This window comes from Sus scrofa, chromosome 7 (assembly GCF_000003025.6).
Source record: "Sus scrofa isolate TJ Tabasco breed Duroc chromosome 7, Sscrofa11.1, whole genome shotgun sequence".
Lineage (NCBI taxonomy): Eukaryota > Metazoa > Chordata > Mammalia > Artiodactyla > Suidae > Sus > Sus scrofa.
This window is the reverse complement of record NC_010449.5, coordinates 91,590,481-91,615,752: the sequence shown is the minus strand read 5'-3', so window position 1 is coordinate 91,615,752 and position 25,272 is coordinate 91,590,481. Positions and strand designations below refer to the sequence as shown.

General features: G+C 39.2%; 1 protein-coding gene across 12 annotated transcripts in view; it reads right to left on the bottom strand.

Moving 5' to 3' along the window:
• The window catches only part of RAD51B (RAD51 paralog B), a 708,971-nt gene extending 685,631 nt beyond the window's left edge, over positions 1–23,340 (bottom strand). For 6 of the 12 annotated variants that reach the window (XM_021099935.1, XM_005656349.3, XM_021099931.1 and 3 more), the window contains exons 1-5: positions 23,264–23,340; positions 18,836–18,946; positions 17,092–17,205; positions 12,796–12,912; positions 12,121–12,264 (exon numbers count right to left, since the gene is read on the bottom strand). In XM_021099935.1, coding sequence (XP_020955594.1) covers positions 12,121–12,264; positions 12,796–12,912; positions 17,092–17,205; positions 18,836–18,919 — 459 coding nt within the window. In that variant the 5' untranslated portion in view covers positions 18,920–18,946; positions 23,264–23,340. Of the gene's footprint in view, positions 1–12,120; positions 12,265–12,795; positions 12,913–17,091; positions 17,206–18,835; positions 18,947–22,965; positions 23,164–23,221 lie in introns of those variants that run through there. The other 6 variants (XM_021099939.1, XM_021099936.1, XM_021099934.1 and 3 more) reach the window with 5 other exon arrangements.

Here is a 25,272-nt window from a genome sequence, read left to right as displayed (position 1 = left end):
GCAAGAGGATGGGACATGCCGCCAGGCTAATACTTTGCAGAGAAAATTTAAGGACTGCCTGGTTCAGATCTGAGAAAAGAGCATGTGGAAACTTCTTATCTTTTTAACAACCCCTTTCCCCTAGCATCTACGATTAGGTCTTCTATTTTTTAAAATAACTCTCTGAATCCTAAAACAAACAAATAAATAAAAAGCCAACAATCTCAGAAGGGCCAGGGAGCCCTTTGCCTTGTGAAAGAAACCCTGATCTTAAATTTCTTTATAGCAAACTGCGTGGAAGATTTTACACCTTGGATTCTCTCCACCACTTCTTACTCCATACTGGCAACTGCTGTTTTTGAAGTAAATGGGAAGGGGAGGAAAAAAATAAGGGAGGGGAACAGAGCAGTAAAAAGCAGGAAGACAAGGAAGTGACAAGCATGCAAGCTTCACAGTAAAAAAAATAAAAAATTAAAATGCCAAGGGATATAACCATTTATTTAATAATCATACAACCATATAAAAGACTCTATAAAACATTTATGGAGAAAGATGCTCATTTCTAAATCAGGAAGAGAATGAAGAATTAGGGAAACAGTGATCCAATCAACCACATATGCTAAACTTCTGTATTTGGACAGAGGCCTGGTTATCTTATCTTTCAAAACACTGGACAGGATAAACGAATCACATCAGCAGATTATGTTCAAGGAACAAGCAATCAGAAATCTCTCCCTAGTTTTCCTGCTGTGCATTTGCTACACACGCAACAGACCAGAACCCAGAACCTGACCACAGCTTGAAGGAGATGAGACCCACCTTGGCAGACCTACAGACCCATGAGCAAGAAAAATTGTTTGCTGCTATTGTAAGCAGAGTAAACAGCCAAAATTGACTGATAAAGCATTTACATCTTATACTTCGCTGTTCATGCACTTCTATACAAGCCAAGGTCCTTACAGACATTTCAGTTTACAAGCCCTGACGTATTGGCTCCGGTGATCTCTAGACCACAGCCCACACTGCGAATGAGAAAAAAAACTGAAATATTTAATTGTTCTGAGGAAAAATCAGGAAGCCAAAATAGGACGCTGGCATCCTGCCTCTATCTTTTGGGGATGGTAGGGTAGTCACTTCCAAAACAAAACCACCCCACTTAAGGAGGACACCTGGTCTCCTTAAATCATGAACAAAGCATAGAAATGACTTAGGAAGCATACGCAATGTAGACAAGGGCTATATTTTTTCTGATTATTGAGAGCAAGGATCTGGGTAGAAGCATTATTCTTGACTGCTGTAAAGTTTTGGCAGTGCTTCACAGGTTTACCCCCCCAGAGGTACTCTCCAAGCAAGATCTGCAGGTGCAACATCTCCTGTTCTTGACAAGGATTTGGACCAGTGTTCTAGTCTTGCAATCTCTGGATTACAATATGATAATACCTTTTTTAATAATCTCTTCAAAACAACCTTAACTTTACCTAATCACATCAGTCTCTTTACCATACATTCTCAATATAATGACCCTGACAGCAAAATCTGGTTTTTATTGGGGAGGAGGGGTTGTATTTTTTCCATATAAAGCATAGATCTACATATGACACAGAAACAGATACACAGAATTGCTATGGTATTAAAATCTCATGGTAAGGGGCACAGGGGTTTATTAGGGGAAAAAAAGTCTAAAAAACTCTAGAGGGGTCAACACTGTAAAAAGGATTGAGAAACACTGATCTGATCTATATACTACCTCATATGAGAAGGCAACAATTACATGATCTGATCGCCACGTAACATAAACATTCCAAGTTGAAATTTCAAACCTATCTTTATTATCAATATTCAGTTATAACAGATGTAAAATTATCTGCTTATATGTTCCATAAGTAAGGAGTCTGATGTTCTCTGGGAAAGACACAAAGCCCTATCGCTCACTCCCATTAGTGACTGAGCAGCTGGTTTCTCTTTGATTTCTCCTCTGCTGCTTCTGCCTTTGGCATGAGTAGCACTTCTCTAATTCCACTTTTAATCTTGGTGCTATTACTGAACATACCCAGATTCAGTGCAGTTCACATAAATCAAAATTGATGATAAATAAAATAGGGTGTTTTGAAGTCAGAATCAGGAAAGAGCAGCTGTAAAAGTGACAGCAGAATGTTTCCAGACTTACTCTTACTCCCTCCAATCCTCTCCAGGCCTAGTCCAAGTTTATTCAGTTAGAGCCTTACCTCTTACCTCCACCAGATCTAACTTCTATCTGATACCCAGGACTCTAGGTCTGAACTTCTCACCAGAAATAAAGATCGTGCAATGCAATTAGTTAGACATCCCCATTGATATCTATGTAAGTTCTCTATTGCTATGGAACAAATGACCACAAACCTAGCAGCCTTAAAATAACACCCCTTTATTAGCTCACAGTTCTATAGGTCACCCTGAGCAGCTCTTTCAGCTCCAGTCAAGTTTTCAGATGATGGCAGCCTCGGCCAATATCTTGATTATAAACTCATGAAAGACAGGAACTAAAAATAGCCAGCTAAGCTGCTCCTGACTCACAGAAACCATATGAGATAATGAACATTTATTGATGTTTTTAGGCACTAAATTTTGGAATGATTTGTTCAACAGCGATATACAACCAAAAGTATATACATAGGTAGATAGAGATATATAGAATCAGACTTTAAAACTCTGTACACAACTTTATTTTTTTATTATTATTATTTTTTTTTTTTGTCTTTTTGCTATTTCTTTGGGCCGCTCCCGCAGCATATGGAGGTTCCCAGACTAGGGGTCTAATCGAAGCTGTAGCCACTGGCCTACGCCAGAGCCACAGCAACTCGGGATCCGAGCTGCGTCTGCAACCTACACCACAGCTCACGGCAATGCCGGATCCTTAATCCACTGAGCAAGGCCAGGGATGGAACCTGCAACCTCATGGTTCCTAGTCGAATTCGTTAACCACTGCGCCACGACGGGAACTCCTGTACACAACTTTAAATTGTGTAAGAAAAAACTCCTAAAAAAATCCCTGATGTTTATTAACAAAATATCAAATATGTAGAAAAATCATATTCTTTAAGTGTACTATTTCGATAATTTGAAAAAACAAATGGCACATAAATGAAAAGAATTACTGTATCCTGGAAGAGCAGTAACATTAAAAGCTCCTAAAATTTGGACTAGTCCAAGACCAAAAGGGAGAATGTAAGAAAGGCAGCAAGAATCAAAACATTACAGAAGTGTTAAATGAAAACAAATTCATTCACTCAAAAAATATTTATTATGTACCTTCTACATATGCTAATACTGTGGATGTAATAAGAAGAAAAAGACAACACTGCCCACTTGGAATTTATTCTCCAATGAGGAAGACATACATAAACACACAAACAGTAAAACTGTAACAGTGACAAGTGCTGCACAGAAGAACCATCACAGTATAAGGTTCAGTTTTCGGGAAATACACAACAATTCTAAATGTGTTGATTTAAACATAATAAAATAGGCCAAAACATACAAAATAATAGAACTACAAGTAAATTTGTTAACAGTGTGATGAATTATTTTAATAACCCTCTCTGAATTAGTATCAACTCTGGCTGAGGGGAAAAAATGAGCAAAGAGAAAGATTTGAATAACGCAAACAACAAGCTTACTTAGTGGCCAGGAGGTAGAACATTCAATCATCAGAAAATAATCATTCTTGGAGTTCCCATTGTGCCTCAGCAGGTTAAAAACCTGACTAGTATTCATGAGGTTTGATCGCAGGCCTTGTTCAGTGGGTTAAAGGATCCAGTATTGCCATGAGCTGTAGTGTACGTCACAGACGCAGCTCAGATCCCAAGTTGCTGTGGCTGTGGTGTAACCCAGCAGCTGCAGCTCCGATTCGACCCATAGCCTGGAAACTTCTATATGCCACAGGTGTGACCCTAAAAAGAAAAAAAAAAAAAAAAACGAAAAGAAAAGAACCATTCTTTTCCAGCACACATAGGACACTTAAAAAAATTGATCACATATTAAACCTTAAAACAAGTCTCAGAAAATTTCAGAGAATCAAGATCACACAAAATCCTCTGACCAAATGCAATTAGGTTAACAATCTACTTAAAATATAAAAGGTAAATTTTTAATTAGATAACTATTCAAAAATTCAAAAAAAGCCATGAATTAAAGAAATAATCGCAGTGGAAAATTTTAAATACTATTAAAACTAAATAAGAATTAAAACACTTCATCTCAAAAAAGAATGCAGCAAGAAAAATTCATAACCTTACAAGCGCAGATAAAAAGAAGAAAAAGTGAAAATTAATGAATTAAATGTGTAATTTAAGAAACTGGGGAGTTCCCTGGTGGCGCAGCAGGGTAGGGATCTAGCATTGTTACTGCCATGGTGCATGTTTGATCCCCGGCCTGGGAACTTCTGCATGCCCTGGATGAGGCCAAAAACAAAACAAAACAAACAGCAACAACAAAAGAAGTTGGAAAGAATCCCAAGAAAAAAATGCATCAGATAGAAGGAGATAATAAGAAAACAAATCAATGAAGTAGAAGACAAAGAAAAGAAAACCAACAAAGAACCAAAACAAAATGCATAATTCTTTTAAAAAGACTATATTCAAACCTTGGACAAGCTCTTTTTAAAAGGAAGGGAAAGAAAAGATCAAGTAAGTAATATTAGGAATAAAAAGGGGGTAGGAGTTCCCATCATGGTGCAGCAGAAATGAATCCGACTAGGAACCATGAGGTTGTGGGTTCAATCCCTGGCCTCTCTCAGTTGGTTAAGGATTCAGCATCGCCATGAGCTGTGGTGTAGGTCGCAAACATGGCTCAGGTCTGGCGTTGCTGTGGCTGTGGTGTAGGCCGGCAACTGTAGCATCGATAAGACCCCTAGCCTGGAAACATCCATATGCTGTGGGTACAGGCCTAAAAAAAGAAAAGAAAAAAAGAAAGAAAGGTGGGGATAGAACCACATATAAAACCAAATTTAGAGTCAAGGAGAATATAGTGAAAAACTTTATGACAATAAATTTTAAAACAAAGGAAATGGTCAAATCCCTAAAATTTTCATCCACCAAAACTACTTAGAAAGAAGTAAAAAAGCTGAATAATCCTTTAATAATTAAAGGAACTTATTTCATTGTTTTAACTTTCCCACAAATAAAATACCAAGATCAGACAATTTTTCAAGCAAGTTCTACCAACTTTTCGGGAAATAATTCTCATCTTATATAAACTATTATAGGATATAGAAAAAAAGAAATATTCCACAATTCCTTCTACAATTTAACTCAAAACAAATCACAGAAAAACTCAAAATAGAGCACAGACAAAACGTTAAAACCTAAAACTATAAAACTCTAGAAGAAAATATAGCAAAAATTTCTGTGTCTTTGGCTGGACAAAAAAATTTATAGAGATGACACCAAAGTACAATCTATAAAAGAAAAAAACTGATAAATCAGACTACAAAATTTAGAACTTCACAAGCTACCATTAAGAAAATGAAGAGCTTGGGTATTAAAAATGCCTTTAAGGAGAAATAACAATGAGAATTTGACAGCTTTTTATGCAAATACACTTAAAGACAGTGTTAACCCATTAAAATTGTGAATAATTATTTTTCTTAGGCATTTTTGTGAACATCTTTATTTCAATAAATTCAATTGTGCACTGAAAAAAAAAAGAAAGAAAATGAAGAGAGAAAACAGATTGGAAGAAAATAACTGCAAATTATGTATATGATAAAGGACTTGTATCAAGAAAACATAAATAAAAAATATAAAGAAAATACAGCTCAGTAACAAGAAAACAAACAATCAATTAAAAATAGGCAGAAGTCCCCAATGTGGCACAATGAGATTGGTGGCGTCTCTGCAGCACCAAAACGCAGGTTCCAACCCTTAGTCTGGCACGGTGGGTTAAGGATCAGGTGTTGCCACACCTGTGGTGTAGGTCTCAACTGCAGCTCAGATCTGATCCCTGATCTGGGAACTCCGTATGCCACAGGGCAGCCAAAAGAAGGGGAAAAAAAAAAAAAAAACCAGGCAAAAGATTTGAACAGACATTTCATTTTAAAAAACAGACAAATGGTTAATAAGTACATGAATAGGTGTTCACTATCATTAGTCACTAGGAAATGCAAATTAAAACCACAATGAATACCATTACACACCCACTAGAATAATGTCAAAAAAAAAAAATACTAATTGTTGGTAAGGATGTAAGTAGAGAAACAAACCATCTCTCATTGCTGTTGAGAATGTAAAATGGCATAACCACATTGGAAAGCAGTCCTGCAGTTTTTTCAAAAACTGAACACACACCTAGAATATGATCCAGCCATTCCATTCCTAAGAATCTACCAAAGTTTTTTCCTGATGGACAAAAACTATAAACAATCCAAGTGCCCATCAACTGATGGTTGGATAAACAAAATGTGCTACAGCCATACCAGGGAATACTATTAACCCTACTGAACAGTTAAAAGGAGCAAACTGTGGACAAACTGTGGCGTTCCCACTGCGGGGCAAGGGATCAATAATGTCTCTGCAGGGGCAAGGGTTCAGTCCCCGGCCAGGCTTGGTGGGTCAGTGTTGCCTCAGCTGTTACATAGGTCGCAGCTCCAGCTCAGATTCAATCCCTGGCCTGGGAACTCCACATACCATGGGACAGCCAAAAAAGAAAAAGGGAACAAACTGCTAATCCATGTCACAACATGAGTGAACCTCAAAAACATCACTCTATGTGAAAAAAACTAAACACAAAAGTCTACATAATATATGGTTCCATTTCCATGAGATGTTTACAAAAGGCAATTTTATAGACTAAAAGTAGATCAGGGGATGCCCAGGACTCAAGATGGGAGCAGGGATTAACTATAAATGGGCATGAGGGAATGTTTTAGGATGACAGAAATGTTCTAAAACTGGATCTCGGTGATGACTCACTATAAATTCACTAATATAGCTGAATTACACAGTGACAAGGATTAAATTTTACAGTATTTAAATTGAACCTTAATGTGATTTATGAAACACTATTCAAGCTCATTACTAATCCAAAAAATGAAAGCTATGATCACAAAGACGGGCAGAAATGAAGAAGTCTGATAATACCAAGGCAGTATTGGCAAGAAGATAGGGAGCAAGAGGTATTCGTGCACATCACTCGAGGGAATGTAAACAGGCACAACCACTCTGGAAAACGATTTGTCCTGATTCTGACAAGTTACATACACGTATGCTCTATAACCAGCAAGTCACTCCAAGGCAGGTACCCTAGACAGAGGCCACGTGGTAAATGTTTTAGGCTTTGCAGACCAAGAGGTCTCCATCACAACTAACTCAGCTCCACCTTGCATCTCAGAAACAACCACAGACAAGATGTAAACAAATGAATACAGATGTACTATACAATAAAATTTTATTTACTCGGAGTTCCCGTCGTGGCGCAGTGGTTAACGAATCCGACTAGGAACCAAGAGGTTGCGGGTTCGGTCCCTGCCCTTGCTCAGTGGGTTAATGATCCGGCGTTGCCGTGAGCTGTGGTGTAGGTTGCAGACGCGGCTCGGATCCCGCATTGCTGTGGCTCTGGCGTAGGCCGGTGGCTACAGCTCCATTCAACCCCTAGCCTGGGAACCTCCATATGCCGCGGGAGCGGCCCAAGAAATAGCAGCAACAACAACAACAATGACAAAAAAAAAAAAGACAAAAAGACAAAAAGACAAAAAAAAAAAAAAAAATTTATTTACTCAAACAGGCAGGTAGCCAGATTTGACAATTGGACAGTAGTTTACTAATCCCTGCCCCAAAGAAATATCTATGCATGTGATCCAGGAGACATGTACAACAGTTTTCATGGCACTTAATTATATTCACAGCAAACTGAAAACAACTCAAATGTTCACACACAGAAGGGATGAATAAATTTGGTGGCCATATTTTCAAAAGGGAGTATGACACAGCACTGAAAGTGAATTATACTCTTGCTATCCGCAACATGGATAAATCTTAGAAAGTAATATTAAGTGAAAAAAGTAATTCATAGAAAAGATATATGATTTAACCACTGCTATATGATTTAATAGAGCTCAAAAATAAATAAAACTAAATAAAATGCTACATTTCTATATATATGGATGATAAAGGAGGACTATAGACCTAAGTAAATACTGGAGAAAAAAAACGTATAGAATCTGACACTAATATAATATCATAAGTCAACTATAGTTCAACTTTTTTTTAAGTATTGGAATGGGAGAAATTCAAGACAGAGTTTACTTTCTGAGAGAAGGCCAAGGAAAGGGTCATGGTGATTTCGGTATTGTTGGTTTCGGTGATTTTGGTATTGTTCTGTTCCTTATACTAGATTACAGGCCCTTAAGTGTCCATAACTTACATATGCAAGATGTGTTTAATCTAGTATACATAAAATATATACTAAATTTGTGTTTGTTTTTTAAATAAAGGTAAACAGAAACAGTCCCGGTCCTCAGCTGAAAAACCCTAAAAAGACAGAAGCAGCTACGTGTAGCTGAAACAGAAAAGAGAGAGCTTGTTACTCATAAGCAGTCAGGGTATTTATATTCCCTATCAGCCAAGTAGACACAACAAAACATCTAATGGTTTTTAACTACCTCTTGGATTCAGAAAGAATCAATAAAAGCTACGTGAAAAATATTTAAAACTATTCTACAACTCAAAAAATGAAAAGTAGTTGTTGGTTAATCTTCCTAAAGTTCAATTTTTTTGCTATTTAAATGTCATAAACCACTTAAAAAAAAAAATCTATTTGAGCAAAGGTCCAGCTAGATTGCAAAAAGATTATGTAAAATAGGATTCCAGCACCATCTGGTGGCAGTGCACTGTAATAGGAGAGTCTAATTTTTTTAAGATTAATTCACTCACTCATTCATTCATTCACCTACTACCCAAGATGCAACTACTAGGCATTGACCATACACATTTTTGAGGGTTTTTTTTTTTTTGTCTTTTTGCCATTTCTTGGGCCACTCCCAAGCTAGAGGTCGAATCAGAGCTGTAGCCGCCGGCCTACACCACAGCCACAGCAACTCGGGACCCAAGCAGAGTCTGCAACCTACACCATAGCTCATGGCAATGCCGGATCCTTAATCCACTGAAAAAGGCCAGGGATTGAACCTGCAACCTCATGGTTCCTAGTCGGATTCATTAACCACTGAGCTACTACGGGAACTCCCCCATACACATTTTTAAATCTAAGATAGGAAATAAAGTAAGGTGTAGTACCCAAAACAGGTTCCCTATCTTCAAGGAAAAATATCTACAGTTTTATTCATGCCTATCAGAATGTAAGCATCTACTCTTTTTAAAAGTTTGTTTAAAGTATTTATGCCCCTAGAAGAGGTAAAATTGTCACTATATGAGGATGACATGATACTATATATAGAAAATACTATACAGCCTAAAGTATAAATGCTAAAGACTCCACACAAAAACCACTCAATCTGATAAACAATTCAGCAAAGTATCAGAATACAAGATTAATATTCAGAACTAGGTTGCATTTTTTTAACACCAACAATGAAATATCAGAAAAGGAATGTAAATATATATATAATATATACATATATTATATATATATATAAAATCACACACACAAAAATAAAATACCTAGGAACAAACCTGACCAAGGAGGTGAAAGACTTATATGCTGAGAAAAAAAAAATTTTAAAAAGAAAATTAAAAAAGATTCAAAGAAATGAAAAGATTTCCAGTGCTCTTGTATTGGTAGAATTAATACTGTTAAAATGGCCATACTATCTAAAGCAATCTACAGATTTAATGAGATCCCTATCAAATCGATCATGACATTTTTCACAGAACTAGAATCAATAATCCAAAAATATATATGGAATCATAAAAGACCAAGAACCGACAACACAATCCTGAGGAAAAAACTCTCCCAGACTTCAGACAATACCACAATGCTACGGTAATCAAAAGAGTGTGGTTATTGGTACACAAACCAGACATACAGATCAATGCAACAGAATGGAGATCCCAGAAATAAACCCACTCACCTATGGTCAATTGCTCTTTGACAAAGGAGGCAAGAATGCAAAATTTGGAAAGAGTCTCTTCAGCAAGCAGTGCTGGGAAAGTTGGACAGCTGCATTGAATCAATGAAATGAGAACACACCCTCACACCTAGCACCAAAGTAAACTCAAAATGGCTTAGAGACTTAAACAGAAGACATGACACCATAAAACTCCGAGAAAGGGAGTCCCCATTGTGGCTCAGCAGAAAGAACCCAACTAGTATCCATGAGGATGCAGGTTCGATCTCTGGTGTCACTCAGTAGGTCAAGGATCTGGCATTGCCATGTGCTGTGGTGTAGGTCTCAAATGCGGCTCTGATCCCACGTTGCTGTCGCTGTGGCATAGGCCCACAGCTATAGCTCTGATTCAACCCATAGCCTGGGAACTTCCATATGCCATACCTGTGGCTCTAAAAAGCAATAACTAAACACATAAATATAAAAAACTCCTAGAAGAGAACATAGGCAAAACATTCTCTGACATAAACTGCACAAATGTTTTCTTAGGTTAGTCTCCCAAGGCAATAGCAATAAAAACAAAAATAAACAAATGGGATCTAATCAAATTTATAAGCTTTTGCACAGCAAAGGAAATCATTAAGAAAAGAAAGAAAGAAAAGACAACCTTTGGAATGGGAGAAAATAGTAGCAAATGATGCAACATGCAAGGGCTTAATTTCCAAAATGTACAAACAACTTATACAACTCAACAACAAAAAAACAACAACTCAATTGAAAAATGGGTAGAAGGTGTAAATAGACATTTCTCCCAAGAAGACAAAGGATGGCCAGTAGGCACATGAAAAGATGTGCAACATCACTAATTATTAGAGAAATGAAATCAAAACTACAATGAGGTACCGCCTCACACCAGTCAGAATGACCATCATTAGTAAATCTACAAGTAACAAATGCTGGAGAGGGTGTGGAGAAAAGGGAACCCACCTACACTATTGGTGGGAATGTAAACTGGCACAACCACTATGGAAAAGAGTATGGAGGTTCCTCGGAAAACTAAATATAGAACTACCATATGATCCAGCAATCCCATCCTTGGACATATGTCTGGACAAAACTACAATTCAAAAAGATACATGCAGGAAGTTCCTGTGTGGCTCAGCAGGTTACGGATCCAGCATTGCCGCAACTGTGGCACAGGGTGCAAGTGCACACAGGTTAAATCTCTGGCCCAGGAACTTCCACATGCCACAAGTATGGCCAAAAACAAAAACAGATAAATCACCACTATGTTCATAACAGCACTATTCACAGTAGCCAAGACATGGAAACAACCTAAATGTCCATCAACAGACGAATGGATTAAGAAGAGGTGTACATATATACAGTGGAATACTACTTAGCCATAAAAAAGAATGAAATAATGCCATACGCAGCAATATGGATACAACTAGAGATTATCATACTGTATGAAGTAGTCAGAAAGAGATAGATAAATACCATATGATAGCACTTATATGTGGAATCTAAACACAGCACAAATGAACCTACCTACAAAACAGAAACAGACTCACAGACATAGAGAACAGACCTGTGGTTGCCAAGGGTGAGTGGGGGAGGGAGGGATGGATGGGGAGTTTGGGGTTAGTAGATTCAAACTATTACATTTATAATGGATAAGCAACAAGGTCCTACTGTATAACATGGGAAACTCTATCCAAACTCCTGGGATAGACCATGACGGAAAATAATTTTAAAAGGATGTTAAAAAAAAAAATTATCTATCACCCTAGAAATCTCAGGCAAGTCCCTTAGGAGTTACCTGGTAAACACAATCTATGGAGTCACCACATCAGGACCAGTAAGCACACCAGAGCAGTTTTCAAGGAAGAGAACTTTGTGGATTTAAAATATCCTCAAATTTTTGACATTTCTTCTTTCAAAAGGTAGAGTCTAATTTCCTTTTCCTTGAATGTGAGCTGGACTTAACAACCCGTTTCTAATGAAAAGAAAGTGGCAGAAGTAATGGTGTGTAACTTCCAATGCTAAATCATCAACATCAAACATCAACGCTAGATCATCTTGCCTTCTTTTGGATCACTCACCCTGGGGACCAGACGGCGTGTCATGAGGAGACTCAAGCAGCCCGTGGAGAGAGGCTGCTGGGGAGGGATCACGACCTCCTGTAAACCAGCAGTGCCAACCTGCCCGCTCACATCCCTCCCCAAAACGGCCCAGCTGAGCCACCTCTAAAGAAACAGAAATCAGTGTTTTTTGTTGTTTAGGCCACTTAGTTTGAGGGTAATTGGTTATGCAACAATATATAATCAATGCTAACAACCTATTACTTCCTAGAACCAAATTTTATCTAGAACAAGATGTCAAAAATCACTCACTTCAGTTGAATATTATGCTTTGCCCACGAAGTTTATGTTAATAAAATTTCAGATTTTCTTTCCTAATACACTAAGTAGTGATCCTCTTCTAATTTCCCCAAATTGTTTCATATTAGTGCATAATATTCATCGGTTTCTAACGTGAAGAAAGAGCAACCTAAGCGAACTTCAGTCAGTCAGCCAGGATTTGGGGGACCATCTTTCCTTTGAAGTACTGTTCTAATACTCCCCTAGGGACTGAGTGGAGAACCATGGCCTTGAGGTATTTCTCATTTAGTTTAAATTAATAACCATGAAGTAATTTATGTTTTTTGATTAATTCTTTTTCCCTGGCTCCGAAGATTACAGGCCAATGGAAGAAGGTTTAGAAAGTTTCTCCTTTACCTCAGTGAGGGATCCACAAGCTACACCACCATGCAGGGCTTCATCCAAAGCAGAGAGAGTCGTAGATAAAAAAGCTGGTGAGGGCACAGCCGACCTCTGTGTCTTTATCTCATAAGCCTGAACAAGAAAAAGATTAAGTTCTTTTCAACCTCCATATTTATGCAAAAACATAAACCAACTCCATACTAAACTTTACCAACGGAAACCCCGATCTACCTTTTTCTCTCTATTATTTATTTGTTCAATGACTATTTATTCTGTGCTAGATTTAGGGGATATGGTATAAATGACAGAGCCTCTGGCCTCATAGCACTTATACCCAACTAGGGACTATGAAATTGGGACTAGAAACTGGACGATTATATTATAATTCACTAAGAGAGACTGTGATAGGATAAGTGGAGTCATGGAAACAGTGTAGCTGATCTGGATTTTGTGATCCAGGGAGGCTTCGTGGAAGATCTGGATGTCTGAGCTAAAACCTGAAATGGCTGTTAAACGGGCAAAGGAAATGTTGCATGTTCCTGCCAAAGAGACAAGAAAGAGAAGCAAAAGGAGACGAAATGGAAACTAACAAAAACTACAGAAAGCAGAAAGAGTTCATTTAGCATGGCTAAAAGATGGAGCATGGTCATGGTGTGGCAAGTGATGAGGCAGGAGAAATAAGCAGGGACCAAATCAGGTAGAGCTTTGCTGAAGAATGGAGTCCAGGCCGAGAGCAATGAAGGGTGATGGGGTGACAGGATCAAGTTAGCATTTCAAACCAGTTGGGTTGTGAAGAACAGCCTGAAGGTAGGTGGGGCAGACTAAGAAACGGCCCCCAAAAGATAGCCACGTTAAATCCTCAGAACCTGTGAATGTGACCTTATTTGGAAAAAGGGTCTTTGCACATATGGTCAACATGACTACATACCTACTAGCAATGTGTAAGAACACGTGCCTCTCTGCAACCTCTAACCTTAAAAATTACTACTATTTTATTAACCTACCCAAATAAACTGAGGTCAAGTCACAGGATTGCAATCATGTATTCACTCGTTCATTCCACAAATATTAATTAATTCCTAGAGCTTTTCATATATTATGATAAGCTCTAGGAATACAGCTTATCATATATCATATACTATACATACATATGATAGACACTTATATACATGATACATATATATGTAATATAAGCTCATATGATAAGCTCTATCACATATATCATGATACACATATATCATGTATATATACATATATATGATAGAGTTTATCATACATCATATGTCTATACATATATATGATAGATACTTTTTGTATATCATATACTATGATAAGCTCTAGGAATAGAGTGGTAAACCAAACAGACATAGTTTCTACCCAGAGTTTACAATTTCATAAGTCTAAGGCTCTTCTGCCTCTATAAGGATGTAGGAAGACCAGCATACTAATACTTAGGAGTCATAAATTTGCCCACTCTTGCCTAATCTCATCTATTGAATTCTTAGATCAGTTAAACCATGGATTATAACTAGAAAAGCTAGAGTAAAAAGCAGGTGATTTGCATCTAATTTAGAAATACCTAAATAGTGCTTACAATCTATCAGACAACATAGGTGGGCAAAGAAACACTTTACAGACACATAAAGGTGGCCCCGTCTGTTAAGAACACAGTACTTCCTTTGACCCTATAAGTGTACTTACTAGACTAATAGATTTGGTAAAATTTTTAAAAAACACAAAAATAATAAAATGAACAGAACAAGATTTCAAAAATGACAGTGTGTACATAAGATAAAGAGGAATAAAGTGATATGCCTCTCCACCAGCTTCTCTTCTACTTTGGTGGCTGCTTCTCAAACTCATCATTGTCTCATCTGATCTTTAAATGTTGGCCAGACTCAGGACTTGATCTTGGGCACACTCTCCGTCTTACTGTGTATACTTCCTAGGCAATCTCTCATTCATTTTCATGGCTTTGACTATGATATTGACGCTGATGACGCCCCAATGTACCTTTGTAGTACAGACCTCTCCTTCAACTCTAGGTTCACACATTTAACTGCCTACCTCACATCTCCACTCAAAGGTTGACAGTCACCCAAATTCAACAGGTACTAAACTGAATTCATGATCTGCCCAACTCAGACCTGATACTCTTCCAGTATTCCTTATCTCAGGAAATGGTACCACCCAGTCTCTCAAAGCAAAATCAGTGAAGCATCTCGGATACTTTCCTGTACCTCACCACGACTCATAGTCAAAAAAGTCACCAAATCCTACTCATTCCACCTCCTAAGGATCTCTCATAATAATTGAAACTACGCTATCAGCATCAATATCACACTAACAGTCCATGTCACAATCACCTTCTGTCTGGAATACAGAGATATCTAACTAGTCTTCACAAAGATTTCCTTGCTCCTTCTCAATCACTTGTGTATGTTCAAAGACTGAGGGTTTTTTATCAATGTTTGTTAAAAGTATAGTTGATTTATAATATGCCAATTTCTGATGTACCACAAAGTGACTCTGTCATACGTACATACACATTCTTTTTTTTATTATTTTCCATCATGGTCTACCCCAGGAGATTGGATAGAGGTCCCTGGGCTATACAATAGGACCTTGTTGTTTATCCATTCTAAATGTAACAGTTTGCATCTACTAACCCCAGACTCCCAGTCTATCCTCCTCCTTGGCAACCACAGGTCTGTTCTCTATGTCTGCGAGTTTGTTTCTGTTCTGCAGATAGGTTCATTTGCGCCTTTTATTTTTTTATTTTATTTATTTATTTATTTATTTATTTTGGCCTTTTAGGGCCCCACCTGTGGCATATGGAGGTTCCCAGGCTAGGGGTCTAATCGGAGCTGTTGCCACCAGCCTATGCCATAGCCACAGCCACACCAGATCTGAGCCTCATCTGTGACCTACACCACAGCTCATGGCAATGCCGGATCCTTACCCACTGAGCAAGGCCAGGGATCAAACCCACAACCTCATGGTTCCTAGTTGGATCCATTTCTGCTGTGCCACAATGGGAACTCCATGGCATACTGTTTTAACCCTCTATCTTCTCCCGTAAAACAAAGTGAGCTGTTCAAAGTTACAAAATGAACAACAAAGCTAAGACTACTACCAACTTTTTTTTTTTTTTTTTTTTTTTGTCTTTTTGCCTTTTTCTAGGGCCGCTCCCATGGCATATGGAGGTTCCCAGGCTAGGGGTCCAGTTGGAGCTGTAGCCACTGGCCTACGCCAGAGCCACAGCAATGCAGGATCTGAGCCGCGTCTGCAACCTACACCACAGCTCACGGCAATGCTGGATCCTTAACCCACTGAGCAAGGGCAGGGATCGAACCTGCAACCTCATGGTTCCTAGTTGGATTCGTTAACCACTGTGCCACAACGGGAACTCCAGAGACTACTACCAACTTCTAACTGCAATTCTAATTCTCCTTCTGACTATTCTGTCATTAAGGTATTTTTCTCAGATCACAAGGTAAATCTGAACAACGACAATAAAATACTCAATCTGTTCACTGCTTTCAAAATTTTAAATGACACTAATATTCTTTCCTTCCTCTTCACAGAATTGGACCCTACTCTATTGCTCAGTGGTTACCAAATTTCAATGTAAGACAGTAAGGTAACTTATAACCCACATGATAAATACATTTGCAAAGCGCTGAACAGACTTTTAAGCAACTCTTATTCTGCAAAAACAAGATATTTTCTACCATACACTCTACATTTTCTACCAAAACCTACATTTTGAAAAATGTAAAGTCATGAAACAGAAAGTATGAACTAATAGCACAACTTGATGAGGGCTTATTACGAAAGACTTTAACACTTCTTAAGAGTGAAGATAAGTTTTCAAGTATTATTCATTGAATCAATAAGCGAGCATAAGTCCACTATGTGTACATTATGATGCAGAGTAAGGGACGACAGTAAAAGTTAGTATTACAGAGGCAGGGCCACTCTAAAATTAAGCATATATTATATTTTAATCATGACATCCACAAATGCTACCCAAACAAACAAGAGAAAGATGACCTTTTTGAAATATCACTACCAACCACAGAGAAAAAAATTCCTGCTGCCCTCTTCATTCCCATAATTAGAAACTGTCTCCCATAAGCTTATAAACCACATAAGTTGCTTACATATATTCTCATTAGAGGACCAATTCATGGTGCAAGAATCGGTATTTAGAAGTGCTCATCTCTATTTTTGCTTTTGCGTCCAAAGATTTTAAATGAGACAAAGAATCACTTCAAAATAAAAATCATAATTTAAAAATACATATACCGTTTGCATCGGTGGGGCACAAGCTCTGCTGACCAAACACAAAAGGTCATGGACACCTTGATAACTAAGGCCAGTCATCTTCATAAGCTCCAGTGGGGAAAGACACAGAAAGTCCTAAAAAAACACAAAGAGAATATTTTAAACATATATGGGCAACAAAGATACTGGAATTAAATGGGAACTATTCATGTGTACATTAAAACATAATTTATTGCAGATCAAAGATGTATATATTTCTTACAGTATTTTCCCCCTAAAATGCCTTAACTAAGATTAACTAAGACATCATGACATGATTTTATCTTCTAATTATCCAACTTAGTTAGCATATACCAGAGGACACATCAAGTAACAATAGGTAATAGCAGAATCCAACCCAGGTGTCTATTGCCACTGTCCTTGTGCCTAAAGGAGTTTGGGCACAAACAGATGCCCAGAACATGTCAGGTTGAAATGAATTTCTTCCTAAGCTATGAGATCATTCAGAGGAAGTATTTAATAATTGAGAGAGAATAAAACTGACTATGGAATTCAATGTTAAATTTCATACTTTTTTTTTTTTTTTTTTTTTTGTCTTTTTGCCATTTCTTGGGCCGCTCCCACGGCATATGGAGGTTCCCAGGCTAGGGGTCAAATCAGAGCTGTAGCTGCCGGCCTATGCCAGAGCCACAGCAACATGGGATCCGAGCTGCGTCTGCGACCTACACACAGCTCACAGCAATGCCAGATCGTTAACCCACTGAGCAAGGGCAGGGACCGAACCCGTAACCTCATGGTTCCTAGTTGGATTCGTTAACCACTGCGCCATGATGGGAACTCCAAATTTCATACTTTTTTTTGGTCGTACCTGTGGCATGCAGACATTCACAGGCCAAAGACTGAACCCAAACCACAGCACTGACAACACCAAATCCTTAACCACTAGGCCACAAGGGAATTTCCAAATTTCATACTTTTGAGAGTGTTTCAAAGTATGAACGTGAGGATTTTTAAATGTATACCAGAGGAGGCAAAGATACCATTAACAAGCAAAGCAATTTTTTAAAAACTGCAGCATGCTCTGAAAGTCTCTCTTATTTAAGGATTAAACCCTAACGTAAAACCTTAGATCTGGAGTTCTCTGATGGCTCAGTGGGTTAAGGATCCAGAATTGTCACTGCTGTGGTTTGGGTCAGATCCCTGGCCCAGAAACTTCCGCATGCCACAGGTGCAACCAAAAAAATAAATAAATGAACATTAAATCTTATTTAACCTCCTAAGAGGATGTGCCTCATTCTTATCCTTAAAAATGCAAAATCTGCTATATATATTTAGCTCACTCCATCTATAGAAAAATAATCCTGTTAATTTTTCTTGCTTTCAAGAAAAATTACTCATTTTGAGTACCCTCTCCTCATTTGAGTCCTGTTTCTATGTAACAACAAAATTTCTTTTAAGAGGATAAAACTTTTCTAGAATCCCAAATAATGGCAGAGGTGTACTTCACCTTCTGCCTTGAGCATTCCCTCTACCCACTCCCATCCCAAATGCAAAAATCTTGAATTTGGATAAATGAAATCAAATTTGGAAATTTGGAAACCTAAGAGGTTTGTTATTTAAAATTAGCAAGCACCAACATTTATCTTTTTTTTTTTTTACAACCCTAAAGTTTCATATTTCAGGTGGTAATTAGGAGTTGTTTGGGTCCAGTTAAGATTAATTTGTACTTAAGGTTTCTCACTGAGAAAAATTAAATAAATTTTACCTGACACGTAATTATGTGATGTCTGTTCAGACGGTCACACAGCTCTTGTGATAAACCCACTCGTCTTAGTTTCTTGCTACCCATGCCTTAAGATGCAACAAGAAAAAGAACCTTGAAAAAAACATGGCAAAATAGCATAAGCAACAAGAAAAAGAACCTTGAAAAAAACATGGCAAAATAGCATAAGCAATGGCTATCCAAAACACTCTACAAAATAAAAATTCTACAAGCCTTTCCATATACAAAATGAAATGCACAGTATTTAAAATTCTACTGATAAAATAAAGGAAGGCTATAGAATCTTTCTAAATATTTTGAATAGTGGAGACAGCTATTTGTCAAACATGCACACACAGAAATAAGACAATATAAGAAAGTGCATTTGGGGAGCTCCCTGGTACTTTCACCAGTGCAGCCCAGGTTCAATCCCTGATCTGGGAACTGAGATCCCCCATCAAACAGCTACACACTGTGCCCCACCCCCCCAAAAAAAGAAAAGAATATGCATTTCCAGGGAACTATAATCATATCCTGTAATAAACCTAAAGGAAAAGAATATGAAAAAGAATACACATGTGTGTATAACTGAATCTTTTGCTGTACAGCAGAAATTAACACATTGTAAACAAAATATATTTCAATAACATAAATTTGAAAAATTAAAAAAGAATGTGTAGGAGTTCCCCCGTGGCACAGCAGGTTAAGAACCCAGCATTGTCACTGCTGTAGCTCAGACTGCAGCCATGGCCATGGGTTTGATTCCTGGCCTAGAACTTGCACATGCCTTAGGCACGGCCAAAGAAATTTTTTGTCTTTTTAGGGCCATGCCTTTGGCATATGGAGGTTCCCAGGCTAGAGGCTGAATCAGGAGCTGTAGCCACCAGACAAAGCCACAGTCACAGCAATGCCAGACCTGAGTTGCCTCTGCGATCTACACCCCAGCTCACGGCAACACCGGATCATTTAACCCACTGAGTGAGGTCAGACGTGCGGGCTCATGGATGCTAGTCAGGTTCATTTCCACTGAACCACAAGGAGAACTCCAATTTTTCTTTTTTTAAATGTGCATTTCACACATTTCACAATTCTTTAAAACTTATTATTACATGAATAACACCACTTCACATGTGTATGGCATCTTTAAGATTTCTCAGGCATTTATAAAGTTTATTTGGATGTGTAATTAACCTTCAAGACATATATACAAACGGCACTGCCAGAAAGTCTTTACTTTTGTTGCACTATAACAATAATAAAGTTATTGACCACCTATTATATACCAGGAACTGTTCCAAAGCGTTACATAAATTATCACATTTAAGCCTCTTAACAGCCCTGTAAGGAAGGCTGATCCCATTTTTACCTATGAGAAAACTAAATCCTAGAAAGGTTAGCTATTCCATCGTTACCAGAAAAAATAAATGGTAGATCCAGAATTTTAACCCAAGAAGTCTGACTCTGAGGTCCATCCTCTTACTATTACACTCTACTTCAAGTCGATAATCATAATTAATCTTTTTCCAATGAGTCGGAACAAACCTCTGAATCAAATGAGATTTTATTACTTCAGGTGTTATTTACAAACTGAAATTGTTTTTTGTTTTTTTCTTTTTTGGCTGCCCCGCAGCATATGGAGTTCCCCAGCCAGGGATCAGATCTGAGCTGTAGCTGTGAACTAAGCTGCAGCTGTGACCTAAGCTGCAGCTGTTTCAACGCCGGTTCCTTAACCAATTGTGCTGCGCCGGGGATTGAACCTACGTCCCAATGCTCCCAAAACACCACCAATACCCCTGCGCCAGAGAGGGAGCTCCTGAAATTATTTTTTATTCTACTAGCTGCTGACATTCCCACATGCAATTAAATTTCACTCCTGTCCTTGAGCCCCCAGGCCTAAATAAGGCACCGGAAGTAGTTGCCTTCAGAGGGCACAGTCCTTAAGGCATTAACCTATTGTGGCCTCCTTTGCCTGGCAAAGCAATAGAGCAATTTTTCTCTCCGGAAAAAAAAAAAAAAAAAAAAAAAAAAAAGCTGCCTTCAGAGAGTTAGAATAGAATCACTGTGATTCCCTTAATAATGAGTACAAAGGACAAGCTGTGGGGCTCACTCAGATGGCAAAATATCCTCCAGATAGATTAGAAACAGGAACTCTTCATTGTTCCAGGGGATAAAACAATTACCAAAACAAAGAGTAACGTTTTGGAACAAAAAGTATATACTGAGACAGACTGTAGATATTTGTCTATTTTCAATACAAGGCCCAAATTTCTACTTAACATCTGTATCCTTGATCAAATTAACACTGTCTTCCTCCTTCCCTCGTCCTTTCTCTCACACACATACACACAAAAACAAAATACACCCCTCTCCTTTTTCTCCAAGGGAATTTGTCAGTAGTGGTTTCTGTTTCCCAAATAGAAAGTATACCAAGTGACTTGCGCTACATCATTGCCCAGTGCTTTCACAGATCAGGGACCTTTGGGCAATGATGTCACCTAAACTGATAAATTCAATCAAAAAGGAGAACTGTAAACCCCAAACTACCTCGATTTTCACAATGACCAACTCTGCTATCTCTGCCTTCTTAGGCCCACTCCCATCACTTGCCTGAACTATTGCAAACTGCTTCTGGTCCCCTCTGCCCTGCAACCTGCCCCCCCCAAAAAAAAGATCCATTCAAATAAGTGTTCCTTGCACAGATGCTTCTTCAGTGCACACTCTGGGCACTCCCATCGTGGCTCATCAGAAATGAATCTGACTAGTATCCATGAGGATGCGGGTTCAATCCCTGGCCTCGCTCAGTGGGTTAAGGATCCGGCGTTGCCTTGAGCTGTGGTGTAGTTCGCAAACACGGCTCAGATCTAGCATTGCTGTGACTGTGGTGTAGGCCAACAGCTATAGCTCCGATGCAGCCCCTAGCCTGAGAACCTGCATATGCTGTGGGTGTGGCCCTAAAAAGCAAAATAAATAAATAAATAAATACACACTGCTGAGCTCTGAGGCACAAGAATCATTTAAGCGTTTTTCCTCCTCTTTGGGAACTCGCAGTAAACAATGAAAGAGAAGTATACACAAATAATCACAGTCATTCAGTAAGTATTGTCACTGGAATTTAAATGTGCTTTGGAACCAGAGAGGAAGAAGCAGTTCCTTCTTCCTCTGACCTAAAAGTCACAATCCTGTCAGAGGTAGCCTGCTAGAAATTTGCTCCAATCCTGTTACTCTCATCCTTTAAAACTGCCCATGGTTCCCTGAGACCACAAGATAAATTCCACACTTCTTAATGATGGCCTAAAGAGTCTTCATAAACTGGTCCCTCACTTCCCTCTCATTCCTATTTCAGAGTGCAAGGCCCAAACCCTGGCATTTCTTGCAAAGTCACTTGCTTCCCAACATCTTAGTTTCCTCATCTGAAAAACAAGCACAATTCAAATATCTGCTCCACAGGAATGCAATGAAGGTTAAAGGATGTGGATGGTGCATGGCATGTGGAGACCAAGGCTGAGTCATTATCAATTCCTTAAGCAAAACAGCAATTGCTGTCTCACCTGACCTGCCTTCCAGCCATAACATTGATAGGTTACACAAGCACCATTCTGCCTTCCTGACTTTCTTCCACAAAGACTTGCCACAACTTAGTCTCTTCCCCTCCAATGTTCTCATTCTACTGTGAGCACATTTGTCCAATAATCTTATTAACGTATTGTTATGGCTTGCATGCTTATTTCTTCAACCAGAAACTGAATTCCTGCTCTGCTTGTGCGTGCACGCGCATGTAAATGAGGGGGTGAAGGAAGACATTCAATCCTGGAAACTGAATCCTCTCATTTAAAAAAAAAAACCTCACGTTAGACGGTCAATGGAAACTGTGAATTAACAATAAGATATATTTCTTGAGCCCTTATTAGGCGCCATTGTAAACCCAGTTTACAGATTAAGAATAATGAGGCACTTAATTGAATCACTTGAGCAAATTCTAACAACTAGCACACGGTGGAGTCCGCGCATTCGAAACCAGGAATCTGACTGCAGATCCCATGCTATTAAATACCTCTTCTTCAACGTCACCTGAAGATAGGCAGAACACTAAACGTCCTTTAATGACGAGCTCCCCTACCTAGACCTCAAACTACCTGCAATTGCGAAGATGGATGGACATCAAGAAGCGAAATCATCATCCCAGAACCCCCTAAAAGAGCTGCTCCCAACAAGGTGCAGCTTCCCAGCATCGCTCACAAAAGAAGGCCGGACGCCTTCACATACGCGGCGGGTCTCAAGTTAAGATCCCTAAGGACCTAAGGGGGCGTGCCCTGTAGCCAAGAGTGACTCTCTGCTCCCCTAATAGGAACACCAGGGGTACAGAAAGCGAGCAGAAAATAATGACCGCACCCCACTTCCCCGAACCGCCCGCCACATGAAACTTTCCAGTACCGGGTCTGCAGCATCCAACTTTCAAAGTTTCCCCTACCCCTCACACAGTTCCCGGTGGAAAGTGACGCGAAGCAACAACCGAAATGCTGGTTGGGCCATCCGCCTGCCAAGCATCCAATCAAAGGTAGGCACAGGCCCAGGTCGACTCCGCTGCTTGCTGGGAATTGTAGTTCTATGAAATAAATCTACGAATCCCAATTTCCCAATACAGTGGTTATCAAAATCCGGTGGAGAGAGAGTTCCCTTGTGATGCAGAGGGATTAAGGATCCAGCATTGTCACTGCAGCGGCTCTAGTGGTTACTGTGGCGAGGATTCCATCCCTGGCCCAGGAACTTCCACCGTTGGGGGGCGGGGGGGGTGCGCGGAATCCAGTAGAGGGAACATCAGATCAGTAAGAAGAGTATGAAGACTGGAATTTTTCTTTTATTTCTTTTGTCACTACATATAAAAATTTGCATAATGGATCAAAGAGACGTTATTTTTCTGGGCGTAGATGAGAATCCTCCAATCATAGAAGAGATTTTGCAAAAGAGCCTTTGATTTGTTTCGGTTTACTTTTCCACCACTCTTTGGTGGTGAAATAGTTTGGAAAATGCTGAATGAAAATGCTCAAACCAAAAGCACGTAATGGGGAAATGTAAGAGTCTATAGTTGAAGAAAAACGTGAAGGAAACCAAATCAAAGGTTCAATGTAAAAGCAACTGTAATTAGGAAATCGTTACTTTTTAAGAGTCAGTTTCAGATTATTGTATTTGAGAGAGGCTTTTGCTCACTCTTTGCTCTCATCTCCTTTGTGCATACCTCTATCTTATAATTTAGCCCACTGCATCCTAATTATTGACCTGCACCCCTCACTAAACTTGTGAGCGCCTTGAGGACAGGGACCGCATCTTATTCAGCTTCTAAAGTAGGGCCAGGCACACATATCAATTAACAGTTGTCGGGTAAATGAGCAAATGAATGAAGTTAGGCAGAAGAAAATGGGAATTCAAAACGTAGGGTTCTGGGATTATAAGAGGGCCCAAGTGTTTGTTGCAATAATGGAGAAGGACTGGTTTCCCTGCTCTGAGTATCCCCAGGGCGTGGCAAAGCACTATCACAGGTTGGCGCTCAGTAAACGCTGAGTTCAAACTAGAAAGAAAAGAGAAGGAAAAAAAATCAAGGCATACAGCTATTCCTAACACTTGCTCCACCGAATGCAGAATGGAACCTGTCAAGCGGAATAGCTGTCAAAACTGTGAGGGATGGTCCTGAGCCAGGTGATAACCTCTTTCCTAGCTACCTAGCTTTCGCTAGTCGCTAGAGGTGGTGTCACGTGACCAAAACAAATATGGCGCTTTATTTGCATCTTTTCCCTCCATTGACCAATACGAGTAGGCAGTAGGCGTTGTCCTCGTCATTCCCGCCCCTCCCTTAACCTCCCGAACTGGATTTGTCACCTGACTCGGCTCAAACATGGCTGCGCTGGAAACTCTACTGCTTTGGGCGCTGGGAGCAGGTGAGTGTAAAGCGCCCCAGAGAAGGCGGGGCCCTCTCCACGACCCCTAGAGAGAGCGTCCCTGCGCCCCAATCCCTTCCGCCCTCCAGTTCTGACACGTTCCTTTCCTGATTTTCAATCCTCTGCCTTTAAAGAGGGCTCAAACTAGGAAGCTTCCTGCCGAATTTCTCATCCTTAAAGAGAAGATCACCTGGGGATTTGGAGCCGGATTGGGCATAAAGTTCTGGAGGAAAGACGGAAATCGAGTTTGGGGTCTGCGCCGCGGGCTAATGTGACGATTAATGTGAATTCAGTATTGGATGCGCGTAGAGAGATGGGATCCACCCCTAGGGAAAAGGTGGAACTTTTCAAAAGGAGATAATAATATGTCAAATCATATTTACAAAGATAATTAGAAACATAAGCCCCGCCTTTCTCAGTGCAGCTAGTAGTCACTCGTTCCTGTCTATTGTTTCTAGGCGGTACCCCACGAATGAGAAAATTGACGATGTGTTTTGCGTAATTCATCTC